This window comes from Prionailurus viverrinus, chromosome C2, assembly GCF_022837055.1.
Source record: "Prionailurus viverrinus isolate Anna chromosome C2, UM_Priviv_1.0, whole genome shotgun sequence".
NCBI classification, from domain to species: domain Eukaryota; kingdom Metazoa; phylum Chordata; class Mammalia; order Carnivora; family Felidae; genus Prionailurus; species Prionailurus viverrinus.
In genome coordinates this window covers 143,927,644-143,950,077 of record NC_062569.1, presented here as the reverse complement: position 1 = coordinate 143,950,077, position 22,434 = coordinate 143,927,644, and the positions used below count along the sequence as shown (strand labels likewise).

The 22,434-nt window shown below is 39.9% G+C and overlaps 2 protein-coding genes and 1 long non-coding RNA gene across 9 annotated transcripts in view; 1 reads left to right on the top strand and 2 right to left on the bottom strand.

Annotated features, from left to right (window-relative positions):
- Positions 1 to 7,283, bottom strand: part of USP16 (ubiquitin specific peptidase 16) — a 27,376-nt gene extending 20,093 nt beyond the window's left edge. For 2 of the 6 annotated variants that reach the window (XM_047876148.1, XM_047876151.1), the window contains exons 1-3: positions 7,153 to 7,283; positions 3,840 to 3,941; positions 1,744 to 1,922 (exon numbers count right to left, since the gene is read on the bottom strand). In XM_047876148.1, coding sequence (XP_047732104.1) covers positions 1,744 to 1,922; positions 3,840 to 3,900 — 240 coding nt within the window. In that variant the 5' untranslated portion in view covers positions 3,901 to 3,941; positions 7,153 to 7,283. Of the gene's footprint in view, positions 1 to 1,743; positions 1,923 to 3,839; positions 3,942 to 6,184; positions 6,250 to 6,760; positions 6,923 to 7,152 lie in introns of those variants that run through there. The other 4 variants (XM_047876150.1, XM_047876149.1, XM_047876152.1 and 1 more) reach the window with 4 other exon arrangements.
- RWDD2B (RWD domain containing 2B) lies at positions 7,174 to 22,434 on the top strand. 2 transcript variants are annotated; one of them, XM_047876156.1, is made up of 6 exons: positions 7,174 to 7,285; positions 14,419 to 14,597; positions 20,083 to 20,309; positions 20,392 to 20,459; positions 20,584 to 20,946; positions 21,553 to 22,434. In XM_047876156.1, the coding sequence occupies exons 3-6, from the start codon at positions 20,103 to 20,105 to the stop codon at positions 21,785 to 21,787; spliced, it is 873 nt and encodes a 290-aa protein (XP_047732112.1). In that variant the 5' UTR covers positions 7,174 to 7,285; positions 14,419 to 14,597; positions 20,083 to 20,102; the 3' UTR covers positions 21,788 to 22,434. The 2 variants fall into 2 exon arrangements, with proteins under 2 accessions (XP_047732112.1, XP_047732110.1); XM_047876154.1 differs by lacking the exon at positions 7,174 to 7,285 and adding an exon at positions 10,085 to 10,307.
- LOC125175516 (uncharacterized) lies at positions 10,684 to 20,734 on the bottom strand. The gene is made up of 3 exons (XR_007155852.1): positions 20,642 to 20,734; positions 15,761 to 15,915; positions 10,684 to 10,905 (listed from the first exon to the last, which is right to left on the bottom strand). It is a non-coding gene; the product is annotated as an uncharacterized LOC125175516 (long non-coding RNA).

The window sequence follows — 22,434 nt, the reverse complement described above, 5'->3', positions numbered from 1 at the left end:
AATCACCTGCTAACAGGGCAAAAGGTAACTAGAGTAGGACAAAAGTTAACACTTGATAGTGATACTGTCTTACCCTTAGGAATTAAAAAGATAGCAAAATAAAATATATAATAAGAAATGTATTCTGGAAAATTTGAAGTAACAATTCTCACCTATATACTCACCTATATACTTAAGACCTTCAGTGAAAATCTTTCAAATACAATAAATATGTTCTTTGCTAACATTCAGATATCGTCAAATTGTCTGACCCATGAACTATCACTATTCCCCTTTTGGAATGGTTAAAATAAAGTCATGACAATACTAAATGCTAGCACGAATGAAGAGAAAGTTGATCACTCATACACTGCTGGTAGGAATAAAAAAACATTACTCTGAAAAAGTTTGGCAGTTTCTTAAAAACTAAAAATTCAATTAATACATGACCTAGTAATTGCACTTTGAGGACATTTTTCCAGAAAAAGGAAATCTTAAGTTTACACAAAAACTTGTACACAAATGTTCATAGCAGCTTTATTTGTAATCACCAAATTTGGAATGGGATCAGCCCAAATGTCCTTCAACAGGAGAGCAGTTAAACAAACTGTGATATACCAGGTATATCCATACTAGGAAACACTACTCAGCAATAAAAAAAAAGAACTACTGATGCACACAACTTAGATGACTCTTCAGGTGATTAGGCTGAGTGAAAAAAGCCAATCCAAAATTGCTGTATACTGTATGATTTCATTCACGTAAAATTTTTGAAATGACAAAATTTTAGAAATAGGGAACACATTAGTGGCTGTCATGGGCCTGGGCGAGAGATGGCAGTGGAGAAGTGGGTAGGATTTAGAAAGGGCAACAAACAAATCTGTGTGATTTCAAACTACTTGGTATCTCGACTGTGGTGGTGGATCCATGAATCTACTTAGGTGACAAAACTCTACAGACATCTATGACGTTTGTAAAATGTTGCCACTTGGAGAAATGGGGCAAACTACATAGAGATATCTCTATTATTTCTTATACTACATGTGAATCTAGAATTATCTCAATAGAAATTTCAACTGAAGAGGGAAAACAAAAGTTCTCTGCCTCATCTTAAAGCTTCATGACAGGAATGCCTAGCAGCCCAGTTGCCCAAAATATGAACCTGACTTGCCACCACTAACAGAAACTAAGAGTCTCTGACCTTCAGCACCATGGCAATATCTGTCAATTGTTCTGTTACTAGATACCCTCCATCCCCCACGATGAAGTTACCCATCCCCCAGCTGCCATAAATAAATGTGGCCTGCTAACAGCTCACAGCTCAGTCTGTCCATCCCCAGGAATTATCCTCAATGGAATGGAGTTGCCTTGCCTAAGGTTAGCCCCCCTTCTCAGGGGCATCCCGCATCCAATGCTTAGCCTATGCACAAGTACCAAAGCCTGGCCCCTTGCCTCGATTCAGAACCTCTCTGAAGGCCAGAGTTCATCATGGGATCAGGTGAGGCCCCATCACACTTCCACTTTAGTTCAACTTCTCCCTGTGCTTAATCCTGCTTCCCTAACTCTCCTCCAGGTTGTGGTACCAGGAAGCACTCTGCAGTAAACCACCTATACACAAACCTCAGTCCCCAGATTTGTTCTTCAGGGAACAGGGCCTATGCCATCTGGCAGCCTACTCACCCAAACTGCGATTTTAGGTAATACCTTCTAAAATAAATTCAAAGAGTTTTACAAAACCCCATGTTGATCAAAACCTAAGCATACCTGGTGGCCACATTTAAGACATAGCCAAACTGAAGGGTTTTCTTCCGTTTCTTCTTCAGATTTATCTTTTACTTTATTGTCCGTCTTACAATCTTGACAAATATTCCATTCCACGTTCAACAAGGCCCTTTTCAAATTACCTTGTTCCAATCCTTTTCTAATGTGTCTGCACGTAGGTTCTATTAAGACAAATAAAAAGGAGTAGGTGAGGTAAAATATGGCTTTCTGCGGTTAATCTCAAAACTTACCATTCATGTGAACATTAAAAACGAATTTACTCCATTAACAAACGGTTAGATAATCTAAAAACTTAAATTCCTGTTTGATGTTTGAATATTATGATTACGTGAGAAAGAGATTTTACACAAATCTGAAATTTTGTTTTTTGAACTCCTAGGTACAACCATCACCATTCCAATTCCAATCACTTCAATTTATTTAACTATTTCCTTTAAAATCAAGGCTTTTATCATATTAATTATCCCCTTTATCTTAAAAGGTTCACAGAGAAGGTCCTTCATTCAGTCAACAATAAAACTATCGCAGGGCCAGCACTGTGGTAAAGGCCAGGGAACCTAAAAAAGACCAAGTCGCAGCCCTTCTCTTTGAACAGCTTATATTCTGGCAGAAGCAGATAAATAAATAAACGCATAAGAATCTCCAAAATGTGCTAGAGCAGTACAAGAAGGGCTAGAAATTAATGAAGTTTACATACAGGAGGTAACATCTGTACAGCCTTAATAACAGTAATAAAATGTTCTGATATTAAGTACTTACTATGAGCCTAATACTGTACTAAATGTTTTGCGTACACTATCTCATTTAATTATCAGATCCCCCCTAAAAGAAAGACACTACTATCCCCAAAGACAGATGAGAAAACTAAGATTTAGTGCCCAAGATCACATAACTACTAAGTGGCTATGCCAGAATTTGAGCTCACATCTTTCTGACTTCAAAGCTCACACTTGAAGCTATGAACTCATGGAGTGAAAAACAACTGAAAAGGCCACATCCCATGAACAGAGTACGGAGGTATAAAATGTCATACTGTCTCCTCAGACTGGCAGTCACACATGTGTAAAAATGAGCAGCGGGACTTGAGACCAAAAACCTGTTGGGACCAGATCAATAAAGGGCTCTGCAAGCCACTCTAAAGCGCTTCAGTTGTTTCAAGGACCCCAGAGGTTCAGAAACCAGTCAAGTGGCACATTTAGCTTACGCACAATGAACTTGCACCAAAAGAAAATAAATATAAATGAGATCATATTAAAAAACTACTAAATCCCAGCAAGTGGCCAAAGGAACACAAACTAAAAAAAGAAAATACTCTTTTTCAACTAGCAAATCAGCAGGTCTTTACAAATAATACTAGCCAGTATTGATAAAGGCTGGGGAAACTGGCACATTATTTCACTACTAGCGGGCCTGTAAATTACTACAATACTTTTGGAGGGCATTTTGGCAACAGAACCAAAAGAGCCTTGAAAATACGTATGCCATTTATTTCAGCAATTCTACTTCCAGAATATGTACTAAAAAGAGAACTGGATGTGCACAGAGATTTAGCTACAAAAATGTTTAAGATCACTCCATTCATATCACTGAAAAGGTAAAGATTACCTAAATGTATAACAGTGGGGAATTACCTAAATTATGAAATCAGCACCCATGGTCCTTACATCAATGGAATATCATGCCATTAAAAATGTTGTCAAGGGGTGCTCGGGTGGCTCAGTCAGTTAAGCGTCCGACTTCAGCTCAGGTCATGATCTCATGGTTCGTGAGTTCAAGCTCTGCATTGGACTCTGTGCTGACAGCTCGGAGCCTGAAGCCTGCTTCAGATTCTGTGTCTCCCTCTCTCTCTATTCCTCCCCCACTCATGTTCTGTCTCTCTCTCTCTCAAAAATAAATAATAACCATTAAAAAAATTTTTAATGCTGTCAAAACTATTCAATAACATATAGATATAAACATTAAGTTAAAATGCAATTACAGAATGATAATGTACACTTTGATCCCATTTGTACATATTAAAATATATGTCCATTTAGGGATATAAACATAACTTTAAAGATTCAATTGGTGAAATATACCTAAAGATTCAGAAGAATCATCAATTGGAACAGTTTTTCCCTTTGTCCGTTTCTTTCCCATGTTGGCACTTTATGGATTACTTACTGACACAAAATAACAATCTAGAAAACAAGATAAAGTTAGCTTGACAAAAAAAAAAAAAAAGTAGGTTTTATATTTCTCTAGGAGACGGTAATATAACTAAGCCACATACTTTGCATGTCCATCACACTTTGTAACATACAAAGACCACATATTATCAGTAAGAACTCTGAAGGAGACAGGATAGTATTACCCCTGTTTTTCATAGCTTAGAAAACTGATTCTTAATAAGGTTTAGAGTTTGGCAATGAATGTAAAGGTCAGGAAAGAACCTGTCTTTCTTGAGAAATCTCAGCCCTTTCACACTACTGGGAATTCAATTTCTCACTACATAAATGTGGAATGGTGGTAGGCACTTTGAAACAGGATAATGCCCCTTCCTTCTAAACTATGCTTCTTAGGTCTGCAGTCTAAACTGATCATTTCTCCAAGAAAAGTTTAAAACAAGTCTGAAGATAATCTACTAAAGGGAGTTAGAAAATTTACAAATTTCAAAGCCAAATATAAAAAGCCGAAGCCGGGACACCTGGGTGGCTGAGTTGGTTAAGTGTCCGACTTAGGCTCAGGTCACGATCTCATGTTTCGTGAGTTTGAGCCCCGCATCTGGCTTTGTGCTGACAGCTCGGAGCCTGGAGCCTGGAGCCTGCCTCGGATTCTGTGACTCCTTCTCTTCTCTGCCTCTCTCCCACTCATGTTCTGTCTCTCTCTCTCAAAAATAAATGAATGTTAAAAAAAAATTAAAAAGTGATCCACTGTTCCGCATTTCCCACACCAGGACTTCCTATGGATAATAGCTGAGAATTTATTACAACCACATTCTCGACCGTTTACATTATTATGTTATTGCCAAAATCAGCTTGGACGACTATGACAAATCTAGCTGCACATCAAGTCTCCACCTCCTTAGTCAACAATTCAAAATTAGAAAACATCAAAAGCGCTGAAAGTACATCCAGGTCTACCTAACTAAATAATAATGATTTTAAAAACTTGTTCTTCACATAGGATAACTTAGTGCCAAAGTCAATTAAATGACTATAATAGTTATTTTACCTGGAGTGCTTATTAAAATTCTGATTACGTAAGTGAAAAGTAGGACCTGGAAGATGTATTTTGAAAACACTTCCCAATTAATTCTGATACTTAGCTGTCATCCTGTCCTGGCTTAGCATCTTAGAAATATTCCTCTTCTAGCTCTTAATTGGTTAGTGTAAATATAGTTAATTCAAAATAGTGGAAAATGAGTGCCACATCAAGTAATTATTAAACTTTCCAAGGATCATCTAAAATGTAACAAGTTTCCATGTCTACAATATACGTGAATTAACTAACAACTAACAAAAGAACACAAAGTATATGGATATATATAAAACTAGGGTATACTTTGTGTACATTTTGTCACCCTAAAATAACATGTTACATAATTTATCTTATTCAGAATTGTAGATTTTAGGGGGGAAGAAAATAGTACTCAAGTTCTTGCCTCCAATCCAACTGCTCTAATCTGTGCTGCATCCCAGTACCAGATAGATCTAATAATACCATTTTCATCACATCCATGCTCCTGAGCTGTACATTCACAGTCCTTTATAAACTGTCCCAATGCTCTAGTAATCCTGACTCTCATTACTTCCCCCAAAAAACCACTAAAGTGTACTTGCATGGTGCTTTCCATCTTCCAAGCCATTTCATAAACGTTATCTTATTTGATTTTCAAAACAACCCTTTAAGTGGGGTATTTTGTTATAAGAAGGAACTCAGAAAGAAAATGATGAAAGATCACAGGGTGGCAGAGACGGATTGAAAACACGGATCTTTCGATTCCAAGACCACCACTATTTACATTCCAGTCAAGCCATGGTCTCCCCTAATGTCCCCTCCAAAACACCACGGCCCCACCTCTAGGCCTTTGATCTCTAGCTGGGAGTTCTCTCCATCCATCCAAATCTCATCAATCCTCCAAGCTGTCCCTTTCAATGAAACTGTAGACAACCATTCTACTCTAAATAAATCTCTCAACTGAATTTCCCCAATGTTTATAATGTGCACTACTCATTTTGTCCCCTAACCTGATACAATAATGGGCGGCTTCTTAAATCTTTGTTCTGGACATGTGTTATTTCTGTCTGGAATCTAAAGTTCTAGGAGAAAAAGAAAGGTTTTAGGCATTACTTCCGAATTGCCTAAAGCATCTAATGATTGTTAGTACATAGTAGGTCCTCAGAAATACTTCTTGCATCGAAATAGAAAAAGAGCATAGTACCTGAGACATAAAGGTGATTACAAGGCGCAAAGGTAGGCACACATTAGAATGAAGCAAACAGGTTCCTGGGAAATCAAAAAGGTAAAGAATGAAGAAGTCTCCAGTAGTGAAGACAACAGAACTAGCAAATCTGGTTTGAGGAGTGCAGTAGCCCAGATTCCAAAGAAAAACTTCAAAGACTAATTGTAACTAGTACAGGGAGAGGACAGTAGGGGGTCACTGCAAAGCTGTGGAAAACGCTGCAGTAAATCTTTAGCAGCTATTAAAGGGCATCAAATGAGTCGAGAGAAGAGAGTGGTGAGTACCATCAGCTATAAAACATCAATAAACCTATTAAGTTTTTCAGGCGAGTCTTCAGAGAGTCAGCTTCTTAGCCAAATTACTCTTTGCAGGACTCCACACAAAATGTAAATCAAAGCTGGTCTTGCCAGCTCGCATATTAATCCAGTTCCCTTCCCTTCCCAGTCTTCCCATACCTGCTCGATTCCATTAAAAAAAAAAAAAGTGGAAGTATTTGGGAAACTTTGTCAGCAAGTCTTAAATATGGCTTTCAAGTTTGGCACAGGTCTGACCTACCCTAGGTTCACTGACTCGGAGAGATGACAGATCCTGCTTTCCCTACTAACCACCATATGGACAAGGCAGCAAACCCAACCGCAACCAGTAGGGTGCTCCGGGCCGCGCGGCGCCCATCACACCTCCCCTTCCCTTCCAACTGCTCCGCACCCACGGAGAAACCTTGGGGTCCGGGGTCGAACAGGGCGCCAGCACCGACAACTCATTGGCCAGCTCCTGGAACTGACAGGACATGAAACCAATGAGAACGCGGTACCGGGCCGAGGCCAGGTAACGTCCTTAAGGAAGAGGAGCCTTCGAGAGGAGAACGAGGTCAAGGCAGGAAATTCGGGCTCTCGGAACGCAGGACGTCCAGCGAGCGGTGAATGAGAGTCAGTGGGAACAGAACTCACCCACGGCGACAGCGCCCATAGCTGCATCCCCTAATGGGCCTTTGGGCTGGACAGCCAGCTCCGTCTTCCTCCTGGTGACAGAGAGAGCGACAGAGCCGAAGCCAGAGTGACCGCTAGAAAGCAATAACTTCCGGTACGCGGCATTATGGGAAGTAATTTATCCCCAGGAGCCGGCGGAGCCCACGCTATTTTATCGGCGCCTGCGCGCGGCTCCCTCCGGAAGTTCAGATTCAGCTGCTCGGAGGAGTTTAGCAGTTTTCCCCACTCTGGTTAACTATGAGGTTGTTTAAATGCTTCGGAAGCATAAGTACCTGATGGTGGTCAGAGTATTGGAATCTCCTTGATGGGTTACCTTATTCATATTACATCTGAAGGCTGGCCAAGAGGGTGACATTTACATTTCACGCAGTTCCCCTAATTCTGTCCGATCGACTTCTAAAGTTAAGTACGTATATTGTCTTGAACTAATCTTGCCGAGGGAGGGTAAATTTTTCAAACATTCACTGTGTTCGTTTTCAAGATATGTACGTGCCGAGCCCCTTGTGAAGTGAATTAAACAAACAGGCTCGCTGCCCTGGGGTTTATTTAGTCTTCTACAGAAGACACAGTAATCGCTTGGGGAAAAAAAAAAAAAAAAAAAAAAAAAAAAAAAAAAGATGCAAGCGCCAGTAGAAAAATAGGCAAGGGATATAAACAGGTAATTCACGATATAAAGGACACTTGGTCTTAAAAGATATGAAGAAATGTTCATCCATATTAGTGAGCAGATAAAAGTAGGTTAAGATAGTGGCGTCCTAATCTGTCGAATTGCCCAGAGTAACAATGGTTACATTTGGCTCTTGGCGCGGAGGGGGGGGGGGGGGGGGGGGGGGGGGAATCTGGCTTTCCTGCTCTTTACTGCTGATACAATTTTTTAAGCTTTCTTCATTAAGGTATCTTAGCACACAGGCATTTTTATTTTTTCCATTCTAAAACACAGCCTTAGGGACATTGTACCACCTGCTCTCTCTGCCTAGGAATGCTGCTCCCCATGATATTCTGTGGTTGGTAATTGTAATTCTGTTCACACCTTAAAAGTCACTTTCTCACAGAGAAATTGGCTGGGCAATCTAGGTTATATAGCCACCTGATCACTCACATCACTTTATTTTATGCCACTACCCAGCAGTTGTCACTATCTAGTATTTTTTTCTCATGTTTACTTATATATTTTTCCTCCCCACCCCCCCCTAATTTCCATACATACACAGAAATGTGCAAATGTAAGCTTTGAGAGATGAAACATCTTTGTCTTGTTCACGGCTCTCTCTTGTACCAGAAGTGTTGGCAACATAGTAAATGCTTAATGCTTATTGAAGGTCATTAGAAATGAAAAATTTTACAAGAGTGTTCATAGTAGCCTTACTCATAATAGCCAGAAAACTAGAAACAGCTCATGTTTTGAACAAAAGAATAGGAAAACTGTGGTATAGTCTTATAATGGAATTCTAAGCAATAGAATTGATAGACACAAGAATATGGACGAATCTTCAAAATATACTGAAAGAAGCCTTATACAAAAATACCTACTAATTCCATGCATGTGAACAGGCAAAACTAATTATGGCAGGAAAAACTCAGAACAGTGGTTCCCTGTTGGGGGTTTGGAGGGGGACTGACTAGGAAGGAGCATTTCTAGGGTGCTAATAATGGTCTATATCTTAATAGGGTTTGAACTACAAAGTCGTATGCATTTGTCAAAACTCAACCAATATACATTTAAGATGTGCATTTCACTTTTACCCCAAAATAAAAAAATCAAATATTTAAGTCTGTTATACATGCTGAAGTATTTAGGGAGAAGTGTGCTAATGTCTGCAAATTGCTTTGAAATGGATCAAAACAGATAGATGGGATGAATGGATTAGATACATGACAAAGCTGGTAGAATAAAATGTTATGATAGTGTCTAGATTCATGATAGTGTCAGTGTCTTAACCTTAGCACTACAGACAGTTTAAACCAGCAAATTCTTTGTTGTAGAGAGATGTCTTGTGCATTGTGGAAGTTGAGCAGCATGGCTAGGCCCTACCCATTAGATGCCAGAAGCACTCCTCCAGTTGTAACAACTCAAAATATATTCAGACATTACCAAATGTCTTCTGAGACATTTTTGCCCCCCCCCCCGGGGGGCAAAATCGCCCACCCTTTTTTTCCACACCCTTAAGAATTGCTCCTGTTTCACTATAAAATTCTCTCAACTTTATGCTTGAAATTTTTCATAGAAGTTGGAGAAAAAATACATTTAATGACATTGGGAAATGCCCACAAACCACCAAGTAAAAGATGACGCCATGAAAACACATGTACCAATCTTATTTGGGGGGGGGGGGGGGAGTGCGAGTTATTAATACTAGTGAATATCAGCGTTTACAAAAAAATCTTGAGATTTCTAAAAATAAATAACATCACAAAGAAAAAAGTGCATTACCGATATTTAGACTGTGAATAAAAATCTAAAAATTACTCTCATGGTGGAGTCGCCTTCAAACTACCCTTTAATTAGCCGAGATAAAGTTCTATGCATGCACATGGCATTTCCTAAGGTCGTCAGCCACAACCACCATCCAGGCTCACCTCTCCCTAATGTCTTGCCATTCAGGGGCCAACAGCATCCCTATTGTGTGGGAAGATGTTAGGAACGCAGAACAGGGGGCCCTATATCTACGTACCGAAACCCAAGTTACATTAAACCGAATGATTCCTACACAGGCTTGAATTTGAGGAGCGTTAGTTACTTTAATAGACCATTCCTTGACCCAGGAAACAGTGCTAACACTTCTCCGTGACAGTGGCAGCAGCTGGCAAATCCCCATAGGGTAGAATAAGAAGAACTCTATGACTGAGAACAGAACGGAGCCAAGAATCCCAGCCACCCAGCAGGTGCCAGGACCAACCGGCCAGCATCACTGGGCTTCCGGGGCGCGCGGCCCCGAGCGCGCGCATGCGCCAAGCCGGGAGGGTGTCGTCTCACTTCCCGTAGGCCGCCCCGCTGGAGTTTGTGGGCTTCGAATTGCCTAGCTCTGGAATTCTGAGGTTCCTTCTGGATGAGACCTGAGCTGTTCGTGCAGCCAGAAAATCCGGGGTTCCAGCACGGAGGGGATCCATCGCTCCAGGTGAGGTTTCCGTCTACTGCCACCCAGCCGCACCCGGGGTTTCCCATGTTGCGGGCCTGTCTTACCCTAAGGCAACTTGGCGACCTAGTGGCACCGCCTTCCAGCGGGCTACACGCTGCTCATTGGTTAGAGCAATTCCTGACACCGCCCACAGCCAGGACCCCCCCCCCCCCCCCCATCCTCGCCACTACCCCCCCGTGCGGGTCAGGTGTTAGGGGCGACGGCGCCTGCGCACAGGGCTTCGGTTACGGGCTCCAGCCGCTTGCCCAGTGTCAGGTCCTGTGCAGCCTGGCCCCCATCCCCTCTGTAAAATAAAAATTTGCGAGGAAAAAAGAATGACTCCACTTAGGAAACTCAAGTTTTATTCTACGTTTGTACAGCATTCATTGAAATCTTGAGTCAGAAAATTGTCTTCAAGATTTTTTTGTTTGTTTGCATTGAAATCTCATGTACGGAAATAAGTTTGACAAGTAAATTATATATTTGTGACATCACTCCCAGAGTTGTCCGCACACGGGTCTCAAACTTCTTTGCTGGTTCCATTTCATCTTCCAGACCTCCAGACTCTGTGGGACTTTCTCCCAACTTCACTCACTCCCTGAGTGACCAAACAAACATGCCTTTATTGTTTGTTGGTTACTCCCAAAATTACATCTCCACCTGGATACCTCATAAAGTGCATAATTACATCTAACTGTCTGCTGAACATCTCTACTGAATAGGTGTCTTAATAGGCACTTCATTCCATATTTTCTTTTTTTAATGTACTGTTAGAGAATTTTTTATTTTTATTTTTTTAATGTTTATTTATTTTTGAGAGAGAGGATGTGTGTGCGAGGGGGGAATGGCAGACAGAGGGAGAAAGACAATCCCAAGCAAACTCCATGCTGTCCGCACAGAGCCCCACACGGGACTGGAACTCACAGACCATGAGATCATGAGCAGAAATCAAGAGTCAGCTGCTTAACCAACTGAGCCACCCATCAGACTCAGGACTGTGAGATCATGACCTGAGCAGAAATCACAAATCACAGGCTTAACTGACTGAGCCATCAAGGCACCCCCATTCCATAGTATTTCTAAAACCAGGCTTCAAGTTTCCACCATTTTCCCTACCTAAATAAATGCCAAATCCATTCTTCCAATCTCTTAATGCTTTAGAGTCATTCTTCAGTCCCTCCCAGTCTCTTCCTTGAAGTCACCTTTAGCAGAGAAGTGGTCCCTGACTACCCTGTGTACAGTTGAACAACCCTCTCCTCCCTCCTACCCACTTGTTCCTTATCCCCTTCATCTTCTTCAGTCTTTATCCACTAGACATACATATTTGGTTTTTGTTGTCATGGTCTTCTCCCACCGAATTAAGTCTCAATGATAGCAGAGATTTTTGTGTGATTCTTGTTCACTGTTATAGTCTTAATGCCAAGGACAATGCTTGACACACAATAGGGACTCAAGAAACATCTGTGAATGGATAACAAATAACAATCATAGCAACCACTTTTATAGTACTTGCTGCATCGCCACACATTGTTTTCAGCACTTTCCACACATCATCATTTAATCCTCAAGTGACCCTATCATTCTCATTTTGGAGATGGGGAGATCGAGGCACAGAGAAATTAAGCCACCTGCCTAAGGTCACACAGTTGGTACGGGCACGTTGGCAGTCTAAGTCACAGAGTACATCCTTAAGCCACTATGATAAAAAGCCAAAGTAAATTCATTTCCTCTAATAGCCATCTACCCAGTTGTTTCTTGGATTCCTTTTAAAACAGATTAGGGGTGCCTGGGTGGCTCAGTCAGTTAAACGTCTGGTTCTGACGCACAGGTCATGATCTCACAGTTGGGTTCCTGAGTTCAAGCCCCATGTTGGGCTCTGCACTGACAGCACAGGGCCTGCTTAGGATTATCTGTCTCCCTCTCTCTCAGCCTCTCCCCTCCGTGCACTCTCTTTCCTCTCTCTCTGTCTCTCTCAAAAATAAACATTTAAAAAATAAAACAGACTAGAAAAGATATTCATGGAATTCCAGTGAGGTCAGGGATTTTAAATACTTACATGAATATTTTTTTTAATAACAGAGCAAATGCTTAAGGTAGCATGTCAAATGGAAATAGGGTATAAAATTATACGAAGTCACTAGTAAAGGAAACATTGTGTTTAAGGGAGGGAGAAGTGTTTGCTGCTCTAACAGTTTTTGAAAAGGCCTAAAGATGGTGAGTAGCGCTGGTAATATTTAAACTACTTAAATTGGGGTGGTTTGAGGACAAACCAGGGATTCCTGATCTGTGTAGAAGGTCTAGGGAAAAAAAATGTTCTGGGGTCAAATAGGTTTGGGACACTCAGTATCCTAAACTTCTTAGAAATTCACAATGCATATTGGAATGTAACAATAAAGACCGAGATGCCACACACAAAAAGTGTGCCCATATAATTTACTTTCCAAACGGGGTTATTTTTGTCTAAGATAAATGCTAAACTAAGTTGGTACAACGGCATGACTCATGGTCACCCTAAAGAAGCTTGTTAAACTTTGTGTCATTCAGCATTTCCAGAACTTATTCAAGCCCAAAATGCTTTGTGTAATTTTTTTTTCCCCAGCATGGCAGTGACACCCTGATAAACCATGTTTTAATGACTTTAAGTTGAAAAAGCATTGGGATTAGGAATGATGTGTTGGCATTGATTTATGCTCTGATCTGTGGAGATAGCCCATTGCGTGCAAGAGTGCCTCACATTTTCCTGATTCCTATCCAGTTAATCCTAATGAACTTAACACCCCACCACATTTAGTCATTCTCATAATCCTTGAAGTGTTTGTGACACAACCCATTACTGTTACTGATCTGCCACCTGTGAGTAATCGACATTTCTCTTTAGAACTTTTTTATTCTTTAAAAGTACCATACAGTGAACTAGCTCAATTGTCAACCAAATACCATTTTCTGATATTAAATAAATGATCAGTTATATTGGATGGAATAAAGAAGATTTGAATAACGGAAGAGACATGTTGCTAGAGGGCTTGATAATGGATCATCCAAGGCACCTTCGTGACCTGGATCCCCTCTACATGTGCTGGTGTTTTGTGCTACCAGTCTGTGAAACTAACAGCCAGATCACCAACTGGGATGAATTCACTCCGCCAAGTGGCTGTCAGGGTCTTGGGCTAGTTTGCCATCAACTGAGGGAAACCTAACACACCCGGACCCCTCCTCTCAGACTGCAACCCTCTCACTCAATCACAAATTATGTGAACATTTCTCTATTAGATAGTCGGTACTCTCTTGAGTGTCTTCAGAGACCTCTGTTAGACACTGCATACAATATGTATAATGACAGTTTAGAGCATGAGTTGATGGAGGCAGAGTCCAGGTAAGAGGAGTCAAGGTTCTAAAGGGAAATAGATACACACTCAACTTTGAAATTTTAAAGAGACTGCTTAATGAAGGGGCTGTTTACAGAGGTATGGCCAGGTTTAAAGAAACGCTTACTACCCTGAGGCCTGAAAGGTCTGCTGGCACTGAGGAAGAAGGACTGCCCACAAAAGCTATGGTCTGAAGGGGTCACAGCCATTGTTAGAATCCCACCCAAACAGGAAAGGGGTAGTGAAGAAATACCCTAGCCTCTTTCTCCTGCTATCCTCCTCCTTCCTGACGGGTTATTAGCTGAACCTAACCATAAGAAAAGCAGAAAAGTTGAACGGTATAGGCTGCAGAAGTCAGTTTTTCAGAGTCCAGAGCAGGGAAAAGAAGGACCAAGCATGTGTTTAGGGGACAAACAAAAAGTAACTAGCACAAGAGAAAATTGTCCAAATGATGAGCCCCTAACCAGGCCTTGGTGGTCAGGGTTGTGAGGAAGGGACAGGTTCAGGCCCATACCAATTTAATTGTGCTTTCCTGCCTCACAGACCTTTCTTCTCTCCCCACTATGTCTCCTTCTCCACTGGCCTCAGCCTCTCTTCAGGGTTCGACTCAGATCCTGTCTTCTTCCTTAAATCTTTCCTGATGGCCCATTTCATTGATCGTGCACTCCTCTTAATCCCCACCATAATGCCTATACTGGTCATTTAACGCTTAGCCTTTTTATCTTCATTGTTATATATCTTATTAGATAATACGTCCTGATCCTCAAACTAAAAAGAAAACCCCAGGAAGGAATGAAGGATGAAGCTCTACATATAGTAGTTACTCAATAAACGTTTTTCAGAGGTGAGAAGAATTCCATGAAGACAGACAGGATTAACCAAGATAATGGTGTTTGATTTCACAGAGTAAATTCTCTTGGAGAAGGTAAGCCATGTTTCCTTTGCAGCAGTGGGACTGAGCTCTGTTTTTCTTTTCAGATGTGTAACCTTTCTTTTTTTTCTGAATTCAAAAGCACTAAATAGTAATCCTAAAACTTCAAACAATACAGAAACATACAAATCAGTCCTTCCCTTCTTCCCTCTACCCACATTTATCCAACTGTTCATAGTTTGGTAAATTCTCTTTCTGACTTTGTTCATGTATGTGTAATGACACAACAAGAATAGTAAGACCATAATTGTTTATATCCTTCTACAATCTACTTTTTTTAGGTAACCATGTATCATGAACATCAGTGTTAATATACATTTTTTTAATGATCTCATGATTTTCTACTATTTAGATACATATTTATTTAACTGATGTATTGTTGAACACTTAGGTCATTTCTGATTTATTGTAAATAATAAGCAGTGAACATCCTTACAAAAAACTTTTTTATATAATGTCTGATTTTTTTCCATAGGTCACCTTCACAGAATTGGAATATTTAGACCAGTTTTTCCTATAGCAACTTTTTCTTCTGTGACACTTACCAGACATTAACTACCTTTGTGTGTGTGTGTGTGTGAACACATGCCAATTTGATAAGTTAAAATTATCATGTTGGGGGGACTTCCACTTTTGGAACAACATAATAGGTATACTTTTCCTAATTTGTCCTGCTAAATATAACTAGGAATCTTGAACATTATTTCTAAAGCAAACACAAAAGAAGTGGAGAAGAAGACAGATCAACTAGGGACCTTGGAACCCAAGGAAAGACACAGTGGTAACTTCCTTCGGTATTCTTTTTTGCCTCAAATATCCCAGACTTGGTTAAAGAAGCAGCAAACCAGAAATACCAAGGGTACAGACCAAAAAAGAATTTTAAAGCCCCCAAAAAGCCTGCTGTCTCTAAAGTACCAAGAAAGGTGCAGCCAAGCAAGATGGAAAACATTTAGATAGTTAAATGCTCTATACCAAGCAAATGGCACAGAAAACACTGTAGCCTCTACCTGACCCACACCAGCAAAAGGAGCCTTGATTCAATCGTCACTGAGCTGTCATAAGCACTCAGTGCCCACTCCTTGTCAGGATGGTACCAAAAACAATCTGACTAGGGACCCAGGACTTTCCTCCCTGCCTGGTGATAAGAAGAACCTTACCACAGTTTTGGTGTTAGACCTGTGTCACATCCATGTCAGACCACATGGGGAGCCTGTACTTCCACTCTGATGCAGTGATAACAAGGCATCTCTCCTTCACCCAGCTGCAGTGATGTCCAAAAGGCCTAGTGGGGAGTCCAGACTTTCACCACCACCTGTCAGTAACAAAGGATCCCCTCAACATGGTGTTAGCAGAGGCCACATGGGTAGCAATAAGGAGGCACTCCCACCCCTCCCAGCCATAAGTCCCCCATTTTTTTACCCTCCTTTCTGGAGCAGTATCAGAAAAAGTATGCTAAAATGGAAGATTTGAGTAGTGTTCAGTCTCACAATACCTAAAATGTCCAGATTTCGATAAAAAAATCACTCACATACCAAAAACAAGGAAAATCTCAAACTAGGTGAAAAAGACAAAAAATAGATGTCAATGCCAGGATAACAGAGATGGTAGAATTACCTGACAAAGATTTTAAAACACCCATCCTAAGTCTGCCTAGCTGGCTTAGTTGGAGGAGCACGGGACTCTTGATCTCGGGGTCATGAGTTCAAGCCCCACAGTGGGTATAGAGATTAAATAAATAAATAAATAAATAAATAAATAAATAAATAAATAAATAAATAAAACTTAAAAAATAAACGAAACACCTATCATTAAAATTTTTCAGTGAGCAATTACACACTTCAAGCAAAAAAAGCAGGGGGTGGTGCAGCTGGATGGCTCAGTTATTTGAGCGTCTGACTCTTGATTTCAGCTCAGGTCATGATCTCACAGTTAATGAGATCGAGCCCTGAATCAGGCTCTGTACTGTCAGTGCACAGAGCCTGCTCAAGATTCTCTTCCTCCCTCTCTGTCTGCTCCTCCCCCCCCCTTCTCTCTCTCAAAATAAATAAACAAGAGTCTCAGTAAAGAAATAGAAGATATAAAGAAGAACCAAATGAAAATGTTAGGGCTGACAAATGCAATAACCAAAATTAAAGACACAGTAGATAGACTCAACAACAGAAGGAAGGAGACAGAGGAAAGGATCATTTAACTGGAAAACACAATAACAGAAATTATACAATCTAAACAATGGAGTGAAATAGGCCAAAAATAAACAATTTTAATTTTTAGATATGAACAAACAATTTTAAGAACATGTGGGACTATAACAAAAGATCTAACATGTCATTCCAAAAGGAGAAGATAGAGCTGAAAAAGTACTTGAAGAAATGATGGCTGAAAATTTCCGAAATTTGTCAAAAAGCATAAACAGATTCAAGAAATTGAATGACTGTCAAGCACAAAGAACTCAAAGAAATTCAAATCAAGACATCATAGTCAAACTTCTGAAAACTAAAGACAAAGAAAAGGTCTTGAAAGCAAGCAAGACATGAACCTTAGCTATAAGTTTCAAATAAGAGAATATTTCTTGCCAGAAACTGGGGGCCAAAATAAAGAGGCATAATATTTTTCAAGTGCTGAAAGTAAAGAATTGTCAACCTAGAATACCACATCCAGTGAAAATATCCTCAGGAATGAAGGGTAAGACAATTCTAACATGAAGGAAAACTAAGAGAATTTGTCACCAGCAGACCTACCCTAAAAAAATGGCTCAAGTAAGTTCTCTATATGGAAAAGAAACAAAAAAGGAATTATTATGGAGGAAATGTCATGAAAAAGGCAACAGTATGGTCAAATAAAATGGGTTTCCCTTCTGTTGAGTTTTCTAAGTTATAGTTGGTGGCTGGAGCAAAAAGTATAACACTCTTATGGTTCTAAATGTATACAGAAGAAAATTTTAAGGTCCTTATATTACAAATGGGGGAAGGTAAAGGAACATAAAGTAACATAAAGTTTCTGCACATCAAACTGTTAAAATAAGACACTGGTGATGTTTTACGTGTGTGTGTGTGTGTGTGTGTGTGTGTGTCTGTGTGTCTGTGTGTGTGATGTTTTATATAGGTGTGTGTAGAATAACCACTAAAAGAGTTATAAAAAGAAATGCAAAAACATTATACATTAACTAAAATGGAACTCCAAAATATCTTCAAGCTACAAAAGGCAGGGAAAAGAAAACAAAGAAATGAAAAATATAGAAAGCAAACAGAAAATAAAATAGTTGACTTAAGCCTTAACATATCAGTAATTGTATTAAATGTAAATTGTCTAAATGCAATAATTAAAAGGCAGAGATTTGCCCCCCCACCCCCACACAAACCCATACATACAAAGAATTATCTGGTCTGAAATATCAATAGTTCCAAGATTGAGAAATCCTAAAGTAGAATCTTGTTAAGTCTAGACTCTAGACTTTCAACAAATTCATGTTTTCTAGCTGCTTTCTAACGTACCTAGTGCTGGTTCCTGAGCCTTCCTAAAGTTCTGCAACTTCACTACCCACCTGACCAAGCAGCTAATAGAGGAAAGAAAGCTGAAATCTAAGTTAGTTATAACTCACTTGCCACTTTCCACCTTTCAAAATTTTGTTAATAGCTTTTGTTATTCCCTTTCCCTTTGTCTTTGAGAATTTATCCTTTTACTCTCATTTTAATGGGTTCACAGAGAAAGGGAAATATTTATACAAGGCTCATCCTCCATGTTTTATCAGAAGTCCCCACACTTTTTCGGGAAAATGCAATTAAATTATCTTTTAAAAAATCCTACTTGGGGGTGCCTGGGTGGCTCAGTCAGTTTAATGTCCGACTTTGGCTCAGGTCATGATCTCACGGTTTGTGGGTTCGAGCCCCAGGTTAGGCTCTGCGCTGACAGTGTGGAGCGTGCTTGGGATTCTCTCTCTCTCTCCCTCTCTCTGCCCCTACCCCACTTGCTCTCTCTCTCTCTCTCTCTCTCTCTCTCTCAAAATAACTAAACATTTTTTTAAAATCCTATTTGATTAGCATCTCAGTAACCTTTATAAGCCTGGAATGAGGAAGACTTCTCTAACAAAGATTCAACGTCCAGAAGCTATGAAAGCAAAAGTTGATGAATGTGCCTACTTAAAAACTCATGAGTGGTACACACAGACACAAACAAAATACCACAAAAAAAAAGACTATTAATAATTTTCTTAGGGTTGCCTGGCTTGCTTAGAAGAGTGTGCCACTCTTGATCTCAGGGTCGTGAGTTCAAGCCCCATGTTGGGGATAGAGATTACTTAAATAAATCAAAAAAAGAATTCTTTGTTTTTAAACAGGAGAGGGGTTACTATGTAAAAACTTAAGCTTTAGTATGGCAACTTTTGGAAGACAACTTGGCAATATCTACCAAAATTTTAACTGTTGTACCTACTGCTCCAGCAAGCCACCTCTACAAACTTACCCTTGAGTACACAGTATTAACAGTTTGCCAAACTGTATATCTAAAAAGAACTAATATTGTAGAAGTGTTCATAACAGCAAAAGTGTGGAAACAACACAAGTGCCCATCAATAGGTAAAGAATGCAATAAATCATGACATGTCTGCATGATTCAGTCTGACAGTCAACCACTAGAAAGAATGAGACAAACCCCTATGTACTGACTGTGAATAGATCTGCAACATATATTTGGAGGGGAAGAAGTGGGGGGGGGGGGGAAGATATGTATATGTGATCCCTGTGGGTATACTTTGATTATATATCTCACTTTTTATATACATTTAAACTTTATACCACCGTCTATTTTCTATAGAGGTATATATGTCATGCCTAAAATGTTTTGTTTCTGAAAAACCAAAACTCTTTGCCTTGGATGGGAGACTTAGGCAGATAGAGGAAGAGATCACCAGCAGAAACTGTATCTTCATTTTTCAACCTTCTACCATTGGACTTTTTTACCTTGTCCTTTTGTTTGTTTGTTTTGTTTGTTTGTTTGTTTGTTTAATGTTAGTAGGGGTTACTTGCACTGTGGATTATTAGCATTTATTTTCTCTTCTTCACAATCTTCTGCTTTTTAAAAACCAGTAAACACTAATATTAAGAGAAAAATATTTACCATCTACATAACTAACTCTATTCATTCTAGGTTTCCAAAGTAACCAGTCATAGCCTCTCTCCTGGCTATATCATTGATATGACTTTTGACTACATAATTAGTTTACTTCAAGGAAATTGCTCATTGTGGTAGCTCAAGATGCCAGATCAACTATCTAGATACAGAGGAATTTGGTGCCTGGTTATTATTAGAGTTTTATGGCTTTCACTGGATTGGCCTATGGTTTGGATCCTTAGTATATTACATCTGTTTAAATTTCACGTTTTATGAAGAAATCAAATACACTTTCAATAAGTACCTATATTGATCTATTAAGTTCTCCCAAGATTGTATTTATAAATTATCTCTCTTATCCTCACCTCCTTAGAATTTTACAGATATCCAAAAATGATTGAGATTGAACAGGCAGAGGCCCAGCTCTCTGAGCTAGACCTGCTCGCCAGTATGTTCCCCGGTGAAAACGAGCTCATAGTGAATGACCAGCTGGCTTTAGCAGAAGTGAAAGATTGTATTGAAAAGAAGACAATGGATGGACGATCTTCAAAAGTTTACTTTACTATCAATATGAACCTGGACATATCTGAGGAAGAAATGGTAATTCAGTTTGCTTTTGGAAGAACTAAAATATATCAAGACTTAAAACAGCACTTAGGACATGTTCTTCCTTTTTTATCAGGTGATGTTTTCTCTGGCCTGTATTCTTCCCTTTAAATACCCTGAAGTTCTGCCTGAAATTACTGTCAGGTATGTTACAGAAATTGGCCAACATTAGACTTCAAATTTATCTGAAAATGAAAGCAATTCTTAAGTTTGTTTTATGTTGCAAGAAAATTGATTTAGTTTTTGTATTCCATATCTTTTCCATCAGATCAGTATCACTAAGTAGATCTCAGCAGACTCAGCTGAACACAGATCTAACTGCATACCTGCAAAAGAACTGTCTCGGAGATGTCTGTATATTGAATGCCACAGAGTGGGTTAGAGACCATGCTTCTGGCTATATCAGCAGAGACACCACACCTTGCCCTCCTCCAGGAAGTACAGTCCAGCCAGTTGATCTCATTCTCACAAGACTGTGGATCTATAGCCATCACATCTACAACAAATGCAAAAGAAAGAATATTCTAGAGTGGGCAAAGGAGCTTTCCCTCTCTGGATTTAGCATGCCTGGGAAACCTGGTGTTGTTTGTGTGGAAGGCCCACAAAGTGCCTGTGAAGAATTCTGGTCAAGGTTTGCTTTCACAAATTTTGTATGCTGGGTCAATAATTTTAGTAGTAAACAGGATACTAGAGATGTGGGAATTAGTATATCCCTGGGATTGTACCTTACGGGGATTCAGTCTCAAGTCAGTGGATAAGACAGAATTTACACATAGTTGGCATCACCCCCCTTCCCTGACACAGTGCACATAGGAGATGTTCTATAAATAACTGTTGAATTGAGCCGCTGCCCAATATGCTATGATCCCCTCCAGTTCCATTGATCTGATTCTTCTTACTGATGTGACAAACTGTGCATACCTATGAAACAAAGGGATTTCTAATCTTCTCATTTCTGTACTGACTTCCTAAATGAATTTCTAAGACGTCCTCTTGAGAATCTGAGAGCAGTTTCCACATTTCTAAAATGTTGATATGAGGCGGTAGCAATAAATGAGTTTGGGGATAGGATGGTGACCAGCATCATATTTGATTAAAACAAATCCCTGTGAGATAAAAGTAGGTTTCTTTACTTCCAGGAAGAGGCATTGCTAAGTCTGTTATATAACTTGTATTTTCAGTGCTCTAGAAGGCAAAACAAATTCTCAGTATTTCTACTTTGAAACTTTCTTTTCAGACTCAGAAAATTAAACTGGAAGAGAATTTTAATTCGCCATCGAGAAGACATTCCTTTTGATGGTGCAAATGACAAAATTGAAAGAGAAAGAAAATTTTCATGTTTTGAAGAAAAAGTATTCAGCGTGAATGGAGCCCGAGGAAACCATATGGATTTCGGTCAGCTGTATCAGTTTTTAAATTCCAAAGGTTGTGCAGATGTTTTCCAGATGTTCTTTGGTGTGGAAGGACAATGACTGGGCAGAGGAGTAGTTGAAAGTATTTTGTCACTGTTGGCCTTTCGACTTTTCCCCCCACTGTCTCTTGAAAGATGAAGTAATTCTTTTTTAGCCCCCTTCCAGAATGTTAGGGGGGAAAAAAGAGGGAAAAAAGGTAGTATAGCTGAAATGTATCTGTTAAAAAGGCGTCATAACTGAAAGGAGAACTGTTTTAAGTATAATCTTAAAATCGTTGGTAGAAAGTTCTTGACATAGAAATTACCCATTTTGAAAGAGAAATTAATTACACCAGAGGGAGAGGCAGGTCCAGCTTGCCATCTGCTCCCACCTGTCCCCCCAGCCCTGCTTCCACTAAGAACCTGGAAAAGCTAGATGTTCACTCTCCCAGCCTCTCTTCCGCTAGGGGTGGTCTCAACACATGGCTTTGGGTGGGGGACTACTGGGGAAACTTCTGCTCTCGTGGTCAAAAGCGCAGATGCAGCGAGGGCACCTCTTCTTCCCCTTCCTGCCACAGACACTACAGAAAAGGCTGAAGCTGCAGTAGGGCAGGAAGGGCCAAGAAAACCACAGAGATGCCCGTCCCCACGTTGTTGAGCTGCCGATCCAACACCAGCCCCTGCCTATCTCTAGACAGCTTGTTATGAAATAAAACCAGTTTCGTTTCA

Coding starts and splice junctions, on each gene's coding strand:
- RWDD2B (XM_047876156.1), top strand. CDS start 20,103: ATGATTGAGATTGAACAGGCAGAGGCCCAGCTCTCTGAGCTAGACCTG. Junction 20,460..20,583: donor CTGCCTGAAATTACTGTCAG/GTATGTTACAGA, acceptor CTTTTCCATCAG/ATCAGTATCACTAAGTAGAT. Junction 20,947..21,552: donor TGTGAAGAATTCTGGTCAAG/GTTTGCTTTCAC, acceptor CTTTCTTTTCAG/ACTCAGAAAATTAAACTGGA.